The sequence below is a fragment of the Lissotriton vulgaris genome, chromosome 2_1, assembly GCF_964263255.1.
Source record: "Lissotriton vulgaris chromosome 2_1, aLisVul1.2, whole genome shotgun sequence".
NCBI lineage: Eukaryota > Metazoa > Chordata > Amphibia > Caudata > Salamandridae > Lissotriton > Lissotriton vulgaris.
The window spans coordinates 711,650,401-711,666,424 of record NC_141687.1 but is presented as its reverse complement, the minus strand read 5'-3'; the positions used below and the strand labels follow the sequence as shown (position 1 = coordinate 711,666,424).

Here is a 16,024-nt window from a genome sequence, read left to right as displayed (position 1 = left end):
GGGAGGGAGTAGCCCCTTCGGCGATCTGCAGCACCCACCTGTCCGAAGTGACAGTGCGCCAGTGAGAGAGGTGATGGCGAATCCTGCCTCCCACTGGCGTCACATGGGCCGAAAAGCACGGACTAGGAGGGTTTAGAGGTGGATGCCGCGGGGGCAGGTGTGGACTGACTCCGCCTGGATCCCCGACCGCCTCCACGGCGGTTTCCACGGCCGCCGCCGCGCTGGACGACAGTGTGCAGCGAGTGGCTGGCGGCACGTGTGGGGGCGCCCCTTCCCTGGCCACGAAAGGAGCGAAAGGCACCCGTTTGCTGGCGCGGGGCCAAGAGGCCCAAGGACTTGGCCGTAGCCCTTAAAGCGCTCAAGCGTGTGGTCTGCCTTGTCGCCAAAGAGGCGACGGCCATCGAACGGCATGTCCATAAGAGTGTTCTGGACGTCTGCCGAAAAATTGGCGGATCTCAGCCAGGCGTGGCATCTTGCCGCCACTGTCGAAGCCATCGCTCTGCCCAGCGAGTCAGTAGTATCCAGCCCACACCTGATGGAATACTTTGCTGCGTCCCGGCCCTCCACAAGGGCTTGGCCGAGTTTGGCCCGTACCTCCAACGGGCACTCTGGCAGCACTTCTGCCACCTTCTCCCACAGAGAGTGGGTGTAGCGGCCCAAGAGGCATGCGGTGTTGGAAGACCGCAGTCCCAAACTAAGGGACGAGAAGATCTTCTTGCCATAGTTCTCGTACCTCTTGGATTCCCTGTCCGGCGGGGCCGTCGGGAATGCGGTCTGGGATTTAGAGGCCTGGATGACCAGACTCTCAGGGGTGGGGTGGGAGGACAGGAAACATGGGTCGCCCGGAGCCGGGCGGTGGCGTCTGGCGACGTTCCTATCTACGGGCGAACCCGTAGCGGGCCTGGACCAAATGCCCAAAAGAACGTCCGTCAAGGCAGCAGAGGATCTATGGAGCATGACTGCGGCTTAAGGACCTCAGTGAGGAGGTTAGTCCTCACGACGGGGAGCTCAAGGCCCAAGGCCTTGGCAGCCCTCGTCAACACCACACCATAGGTAGCTCCCTCCTCCGAAGCCACGGTAGGAGGAGAGACAAATCCAGTGTCTGGAGAGGTGTCCAGGCCACTGGCCTCCCCAAGGTCTCCTGCCCAGTCCATGTTAGACTGACACTCCCTGGTCAGAGGGTCCTCAGACCCCTCCCAATCATCCTCATCCCTCATCTCCTGAGATTCAGGGTCGTAAGTGTATGAGGTCGGCTCGTAGAAGCTAAAGTCTCCAAACGGCGTCGGGATCGGCGCCGATAGGCGCCGTCCCGACGTCGGAACCGAAGCAAAGGAGGCATCGGGGACGGCGCCACCCGAGGACGGCGCCGGAGGGGACACCACACGGACCGACGCCGGTGGGGTCGTAAGGTCCACCGGTGATGACCCAGAGCCCGATGAAGGTCCAGCACCACCCTGTGGCACCGGGCCCGAAGGCGTTGACGACGCCGGAGCCGCTGGACCCTGCGGCGCCGGGCCCGAGGGCACCGGCGGTGTTGGGATCGTGGGGCCCTGCGGCGCCGGGCCCGAAGGCGCCGGCGGCGTCGGGGCCGAAGCACCCAACGGCATCGGGGTCGAAGCCTCCGACTCACTAGGGCCCCCAGACGGGTTCGCTGGGCCCGAAGGCGCCGCGGAACCCGTCGGAGGAGAAAGGGACCTCATGGCCATGAGGAAAGGCTCTATCTCCTCCGGCGTCGCGTTCAGCCCAGGGACCGGAGGGTATGGGGCCGGACGCGGCGCCCGCGACTCCCGAGGAGCCGCGTGGGCGGTGTCACCCGAACCCCCGGCCGCATTGTGCGAGCGTCGGGGGGAGTCAGAAGAGTGATGATGTCTATTCGACTTCTTATGCTTCTTAGCTGACGACTTGGACCCGGAGGAGTGGTGCCGACTCCCGGTGCTGTGACGGCTCCGTTCCCGCGACCGGTCCCTCGACCTCCCGTGGGACCGGGACCTCACACGGCGCGGGGCCGACTGCCGGAGTTCGAGCCGCCTCCGGGACCGCTCCCGCTTGGCCTTCCTCGAATGGGCCAGACAGTCGGGGCAGGCCTCGTCGTCATGGTCGACACCCAAACACGTCAGGCACAGGCGGTGGGGATCCGTGACCGACATGGTACGGTCGCACTCGTCGCAATGCTTGAAGCCGGGCATCCCTACAGGCACCGTCGGAGTCGTACAGACTTCGAAATGGATCGAAAAGATCACCAAAAAACATAGTCAAAAAGTGACTAGGGAACTGCTCTTTCCAGATCTGCGCTGGCTGGCGCGGAAAAAAGAAGAACTGACGTCAGCACGCGGAGGCGGCGTCTAAGTACTCCGACGACGTCATCACGGCGCCCACGACGGACGCGGAGCCGCAGACGACGCCTAACGACGCGCAAGGGTACTGCTACGCAAAAGTTTCTGGATCCAGTCTGACGCCTGGGGATATTCTAAGGTAAGGAATCTATCACTAACGTGTCTCTTTCAGATGGTGTTAAATGTAGTTGTGTTCCCAGTTGTCTGAGTATTGGCAGCACTATTTGTCTAGAAACTGTTGCAAAGGTCTCATGTGCAGTCGAGCACATGCTTCTAGAAATATGCATCCCAGATATGGATCCCAGAAAATAGGCAATATGAGGAGCAGTGAGTTGTGACATCTTTAAAAGACTCTGACATTTGACTGGATAGAAAACAGTCTCTCTGTGAATGATACACTGTTGCCTACTGAGTGACCGGCCTTGCCTGAGGTAATGTATGTAAATGTAAATGTATAGGCATTTATATAGCGCACTACTTACCCGGAGGGTCCCAAGGCGCTTCGACCGCTGTGAACGCCTTCCTGGCTTCCCTGAGAGATGGTCCCTTAATGGGTATCTCCAGGGTGAGACCAGGCATCCCCGGCGGTCTGGTGGGGCCGTTAGTGAAGATGAGGCAAGCTAATGCCCAGAGTTGCCGAGTGTGATCGCTGATCAGAGTGGGCACCGAGGCGAGAGAATTATCGAGTCCGCTGACCCTGGTCCAGAAACCTGCCGCGCCGGGAATCGAACCCTGGTCCCGGGCCGTCCTCTGCTCTCGGGTCTGCCGCCTCTAACCAGTGAGCCACACTTAGAATGGGGTTGACATCAATTTGACATAACTCTCTCGTAGTCTTAGGCTATTCAGACTGGAACCAGTTTTCTAACAGTGTAGCACAACTATCTGAAGGATTGATTAATCCTGTTGTCTTAGTAAGATAAATGAACACTTTCTTGTGTCTTGGGTAAGCTGCAATGACTGCCAGGCCCTCGGAGAAGGTTCCTGGGGTGGATTTCAATCCCAATAGAAAGACTTTGCATTGGTAGTGGTTCTCCTCACAAAAACATCATGATTTGTAGATGCTTCTCCACCACTGGAATATGAAAATAGTGGTCTTGAGGATTTCTAGAACATATACAGTACTTTTAATGTAGTTGTGGGTAGATGAGGAAGTGCAAGAATTCTTAATATTTCCCTCTTTATCCATGTGTAAGCCAGTTTGACGTTGAGAATGGATCTGAACTCTCTCAGTGGTACGCAGAGCATAGCCTTTTTGCACAATACTCTGCATCTAGATGTCACCTGTTATGTTTTGCCACTCTAAGATGGTTTACAATGCTTCCCCTATTGCACAAGGCGATGGAAGACCGAGGAGTGATCACGTTTTAGCTGAAGGTTTTCAAAAAGCTGCATGGTTGCTTGTATCCTCTCGTAATACTGGAAATGATGTTGCTGCTGGAAATGTTAGGGCCACTTAGCAATCTGAACTCTCTCTTTAATAAAACAATGTTCAAAGTATCTACACTGATGCGGTCTATTTTCATTCCTTTTCCCGAGACTGGTAGCAATAGTTTCAAACTCTGTTTTCAGCAGCAGGAATGACTTTATGGTTCAACACGAACATTCCCTCACTCAGAACCTCTTGATAGTCCTTTCTGTCCCCACATGGGAGTATCTCAGAGAAGCTCTGTAATGAGAACCATAAGGATCTATGAGACCTGCCTAGTAATGCAGTGGCGCTAGAAGTCTTCACTACTTTCTCTGAGCTCCCACATATGCCCCCATTGAGTCTAGCTTTTTAATTTCTTTTTCCGGTGGTATATTGCAGGCCAGAGTTATAGCATAATATTGCCTTGCGACTGACATAACAGTGTCTGGTCGGAAGGTATGTCCAGAGGGACAGAAGTTCTTGCTCAGGACATTAATAATTCTTCAGCAAACTAGCAGACTTGCAAGAAGAAGGAGTCAGAAAGAGTTACATCACTGATCCTATAAACCCTTGAGCTGGGCAATAAAGTTCTCAAAAGCAGGGAGGTGGTGTTAAGTGTCAAAATCACAGAAGTCAAAGCCGGTGACTCTGGAATTCAAATACTAAACTTGGAAGCTATACTGATCAGAACTTCACTGAGTCTATTTATACCAATGACCAGAGAAACTCAGGATGGAGGTTATTCCATTAGAGCAGTTGAATACTTACAAATCAGGGAACAGGAGGAATATCTAAAATGTGACCCATGATGAGAGGAGTGCCTCCCAGAGTGACAAGAGTGGCGTCTTCAGCTCAAAGATCAATGCCTACTTGTCAAATGTGATCTTCCTTGAGAATATCTAATTAGAGGTGCTGGTGGAGGTGCTAGTGACACCACGTGTGGCATAACTGTAGGTATAACTGGTGACACAGGTATTGGAGAGATGGAAACAAAACAGGGAGCAAGGCTAATCAGTGATGAACATTTTCCAATTGGATAGTATGTTCTCGAATACTCAGAACCAATCTATTAGGTACTCTTCTCCGCTTTAATTTGAACACCCAGTTTGCTGATGAAGTTGCCTAATAGCGTGTCTTTCTGCATCGAGGGTGTCTTGACCTAATTCCCTGTCTGGACATTTCATGCTTCAACATCAAGGTTCTCTTCAACGCTGACCAGTTTCTCAATGGGGACCATTGATTATGAAAGTGAATCAGTAAGGTTTACAGAATTGCCATATTCGAGCCTTGATTGAATGAGTGCAATCCTCTCAGGAGTTTGACGGATGATCCTCGAGAAAAGGCTATAGATATCCTAAGCTTTTTAACTGCAAATAGCATATTTTGACAATATCAACCACTTGGTCTTTCAATAAAGATTGGAGTTAATGATAATGCCAAGATTTTGCACTGCACTTCAGATGAAGGAAAGCAGCATACATCCCAAACTTTCTTCAGGCTGAAGAGGAACCACGTATCACCACCATACATGTAGCAGGATACTCATTTGACGGAGGGCTACAGCCAAGCCAGCACACAGATGTTGAATAGCAAGGGAAACAGATTTGATACTTGTAGAACACCATTTATAAGGATTGTAAAATTGGCCTAATATGGGGGGAGGACCACTTTACTGGCACCGCATTTCCAGAAAAGATTTTAGCCAGTTCAGAGGTATACCCCAGATACTGATTTTCCTGGTGCAGTGGAGGTGCATTCCAAACTATATAAAAAAATACAATAAGGAAAAGGAGTAAGCTTGTTTTAAAAGACAAGTCTGTACTCTCCCCTGAAAGAAGCCTAATCAGTTTGTAACCATAATAAAGAAGGAAGAGAATTCCAAAAGTAAGGACAATCAAAAGAGAAGCTGCAGCCAGCCATTCCCCTTTCTTAAATCTGGTGATGGCCAGAAAAATGCAGGGGAAGAGAGCAGCTACCAAACCGTACAATACCTATTTAGTTTTCTTTTGTTCGTTACAAATCACGGTCCCGGTCCTCCAATTGCTTTAAAGATGAGACAGCAAATCCTAACTTGAATTCTTTGCTCTACAGGTGACCAATGAAGTTCTCTAAACAAAGGTGTACAGTTTGAATACCTTAATACTCTGTAAATAAGCCTGGCTGCTTGATTCTGAACAGGCTGTAATCTGAAAATCAATACGATCATATTCCTCGTGAACACCCTCAATACGGTTGCAATGAGCTACCGCTTAACAAACTTTGAATAGTATCCTCTTCACATTAGTTTTCTTATCTGATAAGAGATAGGGTGAGATAGATTGCAGCAGGCTAGGGCATAAAGGGATCTACCTTCTTAGTATAGGAACTGTTTGAGGGTTTAATATGGACTCATTATGGAAGCAAAAGAGTAGCACTGAGGGTAAAAAAAGATATGCAAAACTTGCTCATAATTGCCTCTAATCTGAGTCCCAGCCCATTTGGCCAGTGTTTCTGGCCACTGGAAGCGGCCAAGTGAAGAAAGGCCACCAGTGCGCCCCCCAACACCCGCAGCATGGACATGTATGTTTCCATTTTATAGAGTAAACTTATAAGGTAATAAGCTAGACGGGTGTGCTTAAAGCATTCAAGAAGACAGCCATATAAAAGTGGCCAACAAGACAATTCTCAAAGTCACAGATCTCGATGTTGACCCAGACTGTAGCTCAGATTTGGATCTCCTTTTAGACAGGAGAAGGTCAGATATGCATGAAGCACACTCCACATTTCTTTAATGATTCTACTGCAGGCCCTTCAGACAGATTTTTTTCCAGATTTTCAATAATGCCTTGCATCTTCCTGCAGTGTATTAAGTCTTTTGGTCGACATAACTCACGAAGATAAACAATAGAGAATGCATGAGTATCTTTGTGGGCCATTTTACATTCCATAAGAAGGGAACATTGCAAAAAATGTACTTTGTGAATAAAACAATACATTTTCTGTGAGAAAACAAACACCACTAGTCTTAAAAGATTTAAATTGAACTCAAAAAGTCGAGGTTTGGGAAGGTTTTCAAAGGCAAAAAATCCCAAAAAGTGTGAACACTGTGCTCCAGGTTCCTGTTGTAAGTAGCCACAAAACATTTGGAGCAATTACCACTGACAGGGCATGATGGTATACTGACGAAGTCTTCTTTCTAAATGGAGACGTGTCAGTTTTACAGCTTCTCTGGTTTGCAAGCTAATTGCTGTTCTCTCACTACCCGTTTAAACTAGCATTGGCATGGCCACTTGGTCTTGCATTTTGGAACTTATAAGTATTTAGTTATGCAGCACAATATCCTTGGTTCAACAACATCAACTGTTGCGTGGCTAAACACTTATAAGGTGCCAAAGGTGAGACCTATTGGCTATGCCAATGCTTGTTTTTTTTGTTCTTGGGGGAAACCAGGCTAGTGCCAGATGGGGGTGAAGGGTGAGTGCCAGAGAGGTGAGGAGTGAGTGCCAGGGAGATGAGACGTAACAGTCAGGAGGGTCAAGGGTGAGTGCCAGGGAGGGGAAGGGTGAGTGCGAGGGGGGAGGGATAGCTGCCAGGCCAGGGGGGTGAAGGGCTAGTGCCAAGGAGGTGAAGGTTGAGTGCCTGGGTGATGAAGGGTGAGTACCAGGGAGATGAAGGTCGAGTGCCATGGAGGTGAGATATAAGAGTCAGGAGGGTCAAAGGTGAGTGACAGGGAGGGAAAGGGTGAGTGCAAGGGGTAAAGGGTAGCTGCCAGGCCAGGGGGATGAAGGGTTAGTGCCATGCAGGTGAAGGGTGAGTGCCAAGGGGGCGAGTAGTGAATTCCAGGAGGGACATGGGTGAGTGTCAGGGAGGTGAAGGATATGTGCCAGGGAGGGGAAGTAGGAGTACCAGGGAGGGACGAGGGTGAGTGTCAGGGAAGTGACAGTTGAGTGTCACGGAGAGTCAATGCTGAGTACCAGAGAGGGAGAAGGGTGAGTGTCAGGTGCGTGGAGTGACTGCCAGGCCTAAGGGGTGAAGGGTGAGTGCCAGGGAGGTGAGGGGTGAGTGACAGACTGCTAACAGTAGTGAGCTGGGGTCTAGAAGGAGGTGCGGAGATCATCACCTGGTGTGTGCCAGGCTGGGACGCACCAGTGCCAGGCCAAACTTGGGTGGATGCAAGAACCTCTGAAAGGCGGGTGCCAAGTCTCTCGTAACCTCAGTACAGGAGTGGGGTGGCGCGCAGGAGAGAGTAACATCATCAAACAAGAAACTATTCAAAATCCTGAAAACTTCCCTTCATGGTCTTGCAACCTTATGTGGAAAATCATTAGCAAATGAATGGGTTTACGTAGAAGATTTGCAGCTTGTTACAGCAACTTATTGAGATAATTTTTGCATTGCAAATAAGCCAAAGGTAACAGAATTTGAATTAGTAACGGTAAGATTCGCAATGAACTAGCAACAAGTTGAAAAAGCACCCCAGAATTGAACCGAGGATACAGAATAATAAAAATGGGGGCAATATTGGTCTCCTTTTCACAGCTGACAGCCACAAAAACAGGGTTTTGTGGAGAACTCGGATTCTGGTGGAATCAGAATTTGTAAAAGAGTCAATTTTTCATAAAACTTTTTTTTTTTAACAACTCTTTTGAACACACTAGCGTATAATGCCATGCGAGTGCCACTGCCCTTCTCCTAAGACACAACCTTTGTGAAACAAACCGATTAGAATAACTGTTTGTTGCTTAAAACTAAGTGGGGCACAAATGCAGTTTAGTATTCTGGTTATTGCTTGAAGGAAGGATACGAAACCTGGTTACCTTTGTCTGTAACATTGATATCTATGTGGATCGGAGAAAGTGCATGGAGTGGTATGGTTGACAGGAGACGTGCAGGCTGCTTAAATATTGTAGAGATTGGATTGTCAAGCACTAGGAAACCAGAGTGAATGTTGAATAAAACTAGAAACGGGAACACATTCACGGCAAATGCGGCCGTGAAAGTGAAACTGATCGCGAGAAAGTAAAACGGATTGCTATCGTGCTACCTGGCTGAGAGGAGGCTGATAGGCAGTGAGTGGCCAGGGAGGGCGGCATGTGTGTGGTTGTGTGTGTGGTTGTGTGTGGTTGTGTGTCTGTGGTTGTGTGTGTGTGGTTGTGTGTGTGGTTATGTGTGGGGTTGTGTGTGGGGTTGTGTGTGGGGTTGTGTGTGGGGTTGTGTGTGGGGTTGTGTGTGGGGTTGTGTGTGCGGTTGTGTGTGTGTGTGTGCTTGTGGATGTGTGTGTGCGGTTGTGTGTGTGTGGTTGTGTGTGGGTGTGGTTGTGTGTGTGTGGTTGTGTGTGTGTTGTGTTTGTGTGAGTGGATGTGTGTGTGTGTGTGTGGTTGTGTGTGCGGTGTGTGTGTGGTTGTGTGTGCGGTGTGTGTGTAGTGGTGTGTGTGGTTGTGTGTATGTGGTTGTGTGTGTGGTTGTGTGTGGTTGTGGTTGTGTGGGGTTGTGTGTGGTTGTGGTTGTGTGGGGTTGTGGTTGTGTGTGGTTGTGTTTGTGTGTGGTTGTGTGTGTGGTTGTATGTGAGGTGTGTGGTTTTGTGTGTGGTTGGGTGTGGTTATGTGTGTGTGTGTGTGTGTGTGGTTCAGTATGGTTGTGTGTGGTTGTATGTGTGGTTGTGTGTGTGGTTGTGTGTGGTTGTGTGTGGTTGTTTGGTTGGGTATGGTCGTGTGTGTGGTTGTGTTTGTGGTTGTGGATGTATGTGTGGTTGTGTGTGTGTGTGGTTGTGTGTGTGCGGCTGTGTATGTGGTTGAGTGTGTGTGGTTGTGTGTGTTGTTGTATGTGTGGTTGTGTGTGTGGTTTTGTGTGTGGTTTTGTGTGTATGTGGTAGTGTGGTTCGGTATGGTTGTGTGTATGGTTCGGTATGGTCTTATGTGTGGTTGTGTATGTGGTTGTGTGGTTTGGTATGGTTGTGTTTGTGGTGTGTGTGGTTGTGTGTGGCTGTGTGTGTGGTTGTATATGTTGTATATGTGTGTGGTTGTGTGTACGTGGTTGGTTGTGTGTGGTTGTGTGTATGTGGTGGTGTGTGTGTGGTGGTGTGTGTGTGGTTGTGTGTGAGTGTGGTTGTGTGTGTGTGTGGTTGTGTGTGGTTGCGTGTGTGTGTAGTTGTGTGTGGTTGTGTGTGGTTGTGTGCGTGTGTCGTTGTGTGTGGTTGTGTGTGGGTGTGTGTGTGTGGTTGTGTGTGTGTGGTTGTGTGTGTGGTTGTGTGTGTGGTTGTGTGGTTGTGTGTGTGGTTGTGTGGTTGTGGCTGTGTGTGCGTGGTTATGTGAGTGGCTGTGGTTGTGTGTGTGTGTGGCTGTGTGTGTATGTGTGGTTGTGTGTATGTGTGGTTGTGACGATCTATGTTGGCAATCATCGAAAGTATTAGGGAGGTTGCTGTTGTGATCTCCGTACAGCTAGTGTGATCGTCGGAGGAGGCATGGAAGTGAGAAAAAAGTGAGCGAGGAGGGATGGAGGCAGGGAGCAAGCGAGAGGAAAGACAGATGGCTCTGAAGGCTGGTGGATCGCGCGTTCATGCTTGAGTGAACGCAAGCTTGTCGCCAGCCAGCAGCACTTTGAAAACTCACCTACTAAAGTCTCTCCGAGCAGCGCATGCACGCTGACTCAGCAATACCTTAAAAGGTTTGTAAAAGGGTTTATCTTGTTTCTTATCTGATATAATGACTTTTTAAAGACAAAAATGAAAAGGTGGTCAATATAACCTGCAACAGGCGGCTTTATTATTATTATTATTTTTAACAAATTAACTCTTCCGAAGAAAAGCTTTTTATATCGTTATTTTGTAAAAAGTGCTCCGGAATCCATCTGGCACACGGAGGATAACTCAGTGCTTATGATTATCAATAGAGATCCTCAAAAGGAGAAATAAGATTACAGATAAGCAACTTCCCTCCTTATTTTGCTTTTAATGTGTATTAATTATTTGTGGTATTGTGACAGTACTTGCTCAAGGATATTAGACTTGTTTGAAAGCCTTTCAAAGACGAACTATAGGTGCACTTCAAAATGTCTTGGCAGGGAGTGACACGTGCTTTTCATTTCAAAGTTAATTTTCTTTGTTATACATAAATTACACTTGAATTGAATAGCTTCTAAATAAAATTGATATTTGTCAACTTAAATTTCAGAAGAAAATAATGATATTGCAAATACTAAATGATACACTGTTGGTGTTTTACATTAGAGATAGCTGGGAGGCATTATCTACAGTGCTAGGGGTTGTAGAAACTGAGTGTGTAACTGTTTACCTGGCCAATAAGGTTCAATACTCAAAGAACATTGTACATATGTGTTTGTGTGCGAGCTAGTGTTAGCATCACTGTGGAGAACGTATAAATATATGTAGTTCATAACTGTTTGGCACTACACTGGGGGAATGTCCCTAGATACTCTTGCAGTATTTTCCTCTTTAATTATCAGTTTTCTTTAGAAGCAGAAACCATTGATTTACTCCAATTGTATCATATTTGTGGTTATCCATGTGCACATGGAGTTAGATTAGTACATTATTTTTTAGCAGAAGTCAATGCAAGGTTAGAGGGGTGTGTGTGTGTGTGTTTTGTTTGAATTCATAGTAGATATCATAGGTAATTGAATAATACAAACCATGCTCTAATCTTTCGTAGTCTGAGTCCAGAAGGAAAGTCTTGAATCTGTTGGAGACGTGGTGGTAAGCCAAAAACTTCAGATAATACTGATTAAACTCAAACTCTGTTGGATACTGATTGTGAACCTATAAAAGAAAACAATGTCATTATCTTAAAACAAAATACTGTTAAAAGCCCAGCAAGAAAACATGTGAAAAGGAGAGAATGCATACAGTTCTTTAACTTTATGAACTGTTTTCATCATACGTAATGAAACAATAAAACAGATGCACAAGAGTGAATATGAACAGAACTTTCAACTCAGTTACATAAATAGCAATTGAGTGAACACATATTCCCAATATGTTTGGTTACTCTCTGGAGTTGAGGAACATGCTGTTTCAATGATCTTCTGCAAATGTACTGTGTAAGCATACCTATCATGATTTTTGATAAAGCATCCAAACAAACTACGCCCTGCTTAGAATATAAGCAGCAACAAGAAGAGATTAGAAATGACTAGGAAAAACTAAGGTGAACTACCCATGTAGACTCATTTGACACACAGCTGAATTGAGGTTGTCTTGATTGTTCTGAAAGTGTGCACTCTGTGTCTTATGAAGGAGTATCCCTTCAACTAATGTAATGATTTTGATAAAATGTTTTGTAAAAGCTCAGTCGGATTTTCTTTTGGTTACTGTGAATCCAGAACAGACTTTTCTGAGAAGCCTGATTGTAAATTGTATTACTCAGCTGGTGAAAATGCTTATCTGGGGCTAAATTCCATGGCATCAGTGGGCAGAGGAGCCCTTCAATACAATCAAACCTTACCAGGTGAGTTCCAAAAGGAAAGTCAGGACTGTGCCAATCAAATTTTAGGCCCATGGGCATCTAATAACTGACTACAGAGAAAGGTCAAAGGGCTAACTACATTTAGATCATCACTTAGCTTCAGGTATCATGTCAGGGTCAACATGTGAATCGCATTATTTATCAGTTTATACAAGGCCAACTGGGTATGTCCTGTGTAGATCAACGCAATTGAGGAACTGACAAAACAAACGAGGCCTACACAATTTGAGGCAACAGAGTCAAATAATGTATAAAGAATCTACACCAGAGGAATTTGTTGTTTTTTGTCTCACATTTTTCTCCTAGACAGAGGGGTGGGACCTTGCATTTTATCTAAACCCATGTGATGGGTGCCATGGTCTGTTAATTTGTATTTAGTGCTTGTATACCAAAAATGGCCTTCTGGACAGCAAGCCCCGACTGCACCACTAATAGCAATGTTTGCAGTGCATAAAAGAGAAGCGGGAATATATGTTCTTTGATTATGTGGGCAGCGCCGTGTCTTCACAGGTTCAGATGATGGACTTCACAATAAATTTAACTAGGTAAAGAGTTTCACAAACTACCGACCGTAATGAAGAAAGAATAAACTCCAGTGAGGTGAGGACACAAAGCAGTAAGTCAGTTAGTATTGTGAGTGGGCAGTTCAACTGGTAAAACGTGTACCAGTAAAGAATGTGTAAGATAAGGGAATAAATATTTAGCTGTCTTTGTAATCAGGTGGGTATACTGGTAACTGGATACAGATAGCATGCTCAATTTTAAATACATAATAGAAAGTCTTTGTTGTCCAGAGACTTAGCAACAGCAACCCCTGAAACCTTTCTTTCTGCGCTCTGGAGAAAAGGATTTGCTACAGGAGCCAAGGCACGACTAGGGTATAGATCTGATCATTCTCCAGGAAGGGAGCCAGTGCCTCAATAAATAGCATCTGATCTAATTTTGTCAAGTTGAAACATAAATTTGACTATGATGAAAGCCCCATGGTTTAGCCTTACTAATGTATCAGTATTTGTGTCTGTTACCTTCACTTTGTAACCTGGTTGGTGGATTGGAGACCAATATATGAATCAGCACTGGGAGTATTACTATGGACAATAAGCACTTGCTGTGGTGCAGAAAACCCTGGTGCCAATATCACTCTTAGGAGTTCCAGGATCTAAAAACATATGGAGAGAAACAAGAGCAATCCCTTTGGTGTACAGGTGCCAGAAACACAGTCTTTAGCTCTGCGTTTGGCAAGCAAGGCGTCCAGAAAAGTACCTGACACCAGAAGGAATGACATTAAAGTGCAAGAAATATTTCCTCATTAGAAGGACTTAAACCTTTTGATAATTTCAGTATCAGTGCCATCCGGTTACATTTTGAGACCGCTTTAAACACAAGGGGCTGAAGAGCATCGGTTTAATGAAATTAAGGCTGCAGTCTTTAACGGACTTGATAAATACCTTTTCTGAATTAAGGGGGAAGGCTGCAGTGCACTGCCACCATCCTCCACAAACTGGCGAGAAATACCTAATGGCAAGAGGGCATACTGTTCAGTCCACAAAAATGAATCAGCAAGGTGGGGAGTTGAATAAGCTTGGTTGATACTGGTGTGTTATGCTTCTTCTTTTAACACTTACTGGTACTATAACTTTTAAAACATTTTGCATATGGGACTTGCGTCTGAGAGAAGGTCCATTACTTGACGAATTTCAACTACTTGCTGCACAGAGTTGAACTGAGATTTGCCTCAGAAGATTAGAAGTCTGGAGAAGAATTCAAAAAGGCATACCTGGGACAGTGCACTTGTAATGGTGAGACTGCACCACGACGATGGTTTTGATCCCATGCTTGAACACTTGGAACTATACCACCAAGACTGTGAGCCAGGTGTGACTTAATAGAAAAACCAAGTTACTGGAGTAAATGAAGGTGTAGACCTCAAAGGGTTTCCCCGTCCTGAGTAGTGGGATCCTTTTCCTCGAACCATTACAACTGATTTATGCTGGAACATGTAGTGGAAAAGGTCATTGTGCTTCCCAATGCTACTAAATTCCAGGGAATTACTACCAGACACATCACTTGATTCATGAAGGTGCATCCATACTGGAGTGGCAGAGCACTGACAGAGGTTCCAAAATGAACTGAAGAGGTGTTTGGCAACCTGCTAATATTTCAAGCACTGCACGGGAGAAGCACTTTGTCTTGAAGAGGCATGGAGGATATATAGAGGCACAAAATGGTTGTACCAGCACCGATACTGCACGTATTAGGCATTGATAAACATCTAACTGTAGTGATTCGGCATAATAAGCTTCTCCAAGCAACCCAAGGCCACCCAATGGACTGCATAAATAGGGTCTGGCTGACTTTGTGCACACCTGTGTGACTAGCGAGGTAGATTTATGGGTATACCATAAATTATGCCTGGGTCAAAATACTCCAGAAGCGTGAGTCAGCAGGTTGAGAATTGAGAACAGACTGCCAGAAGAAAGTAACTTTTAAGATGGCAAGTCATTCTCACCTCTCAATGTGCATCCTGGAGTCACAATAGCCTAGGTGCTAAAGCAGCCAACATGAGGGGGCAGTCTAATTATGTATTATAATAACTGACTCTGAGCTAATATCTGTACCTGCTGAATTGGTGATATTCGGTATGATTCTCACATCCTCCACCCTCCCCATGGTAGTTATCCAAGATAGAGTGCCTTCACTGCGTCCCCAGTGACAGCACTAACCGCACTCATGCTGTAAAGTGTCCAATAAAGGAATTTTGCAAGCAAGTACTATTATTGTTACCTTGGGAAAGCAAAGGCTGATCTACCAAAGCACCAGGTAGAGGCACTTGGGAAACTACATGTAGTTTACACACTCTATAATGCATGAGTAACACAATCCTATATAGAATCACAGATTCTGCCCCGTTGAAAGACGGTGGGGGAAAGGGTAGGGCTATGTACCCTCCCTTTGGCCCACTAAAGAACAAAGGAGAGGGTATGCATAAGGGACTACAGGTAGCTAAATTCTATTTAATGCCATATATGTAGCCTAAAAAATACATTTTTATTCAAAAATAACATTCTCAGTTTCTTTAGAACTGGTTGCACACCAAGACTAATTATTACCCAGATATTTCCTTGCTATTGTTTCACTGAATTCACAGTTGTGAAGCGATCTATGTCAACATTTGTTTCACACGTTAGAAAATCCTATTGTGCTTTTTGGTTAGATCACCAAGGAAATAGATCAAAGCACAGTAGAAGGTGATAACTATGTGGATTTGAGAGACAAATATTTACAAACAAAACAATGCCCTAATCAAGCTAAAAAGATTTAGAATCTAAACTATTGTGGAAACTCTGCTAGGAGTAAGCTAGACAATAGGAACTAGTGTACTGGTCATTAGAGTTTCTAAAGAGAATGGGGCAGCAAAGTATGCATATTTGTGGATGACGCTGAGGTTTGTGGAGCACACAGAGAAACGGATGTACAGCATATTAGAAGGTGTTAGCGTTTAAAGGCCAAACAGAGATAGTTTATCTCTTTAGCTTAGCTTGAACCATTTAAATATTTTGACAAAGCACCAGAGGTGCACAATGCTTGGACCTCGATAATGAGTATGGCAGGAGTAATAGTGGATATAAAAACAGCCTTCACATTGAAGGAGACCATATTTTTGATGGATTTGTGGATTTTCTGGCCAGGCCCAGATTCAAAGTCCAACTCTCTGAGGGATGCCTGAGAGAAGAGAAATGTGTGGATGGCCAGTTGGCAGAGCTTTTTGCCATAAGGAAATGATTCCTCGGGCCTGTTCCTGTAGGTGGCAATGGGAATAAGAT

General features: G+C 46.0%; 1 protein-coding gene across 5 annotated transcripts in view; it reads right to left on the bottom strand.

Annotated features, from left to right (window-relative positions):
- Positions 1-16,024, bottom strand: part of SBF2 (SET binding factor 2) — a 2,158,806-nt gene that overhangs the window by 228,456 nt on the left and 1,914,326 nt on the right. For all 5 annotated transcript variants that reach the window (XM_086955965.1, XM_086955960.1, XM_086955962.1 and 2 more), the window contains one exon: positions 11,368-11,494. In XM_086955965.1, coding sequence (XP_086812091.1) covers positions 11,368-11,494 — 127 coding nt within the window. The remainder of the gene's footprint in view (positions 1-11,367; positions 11,495-16,024) is intronic.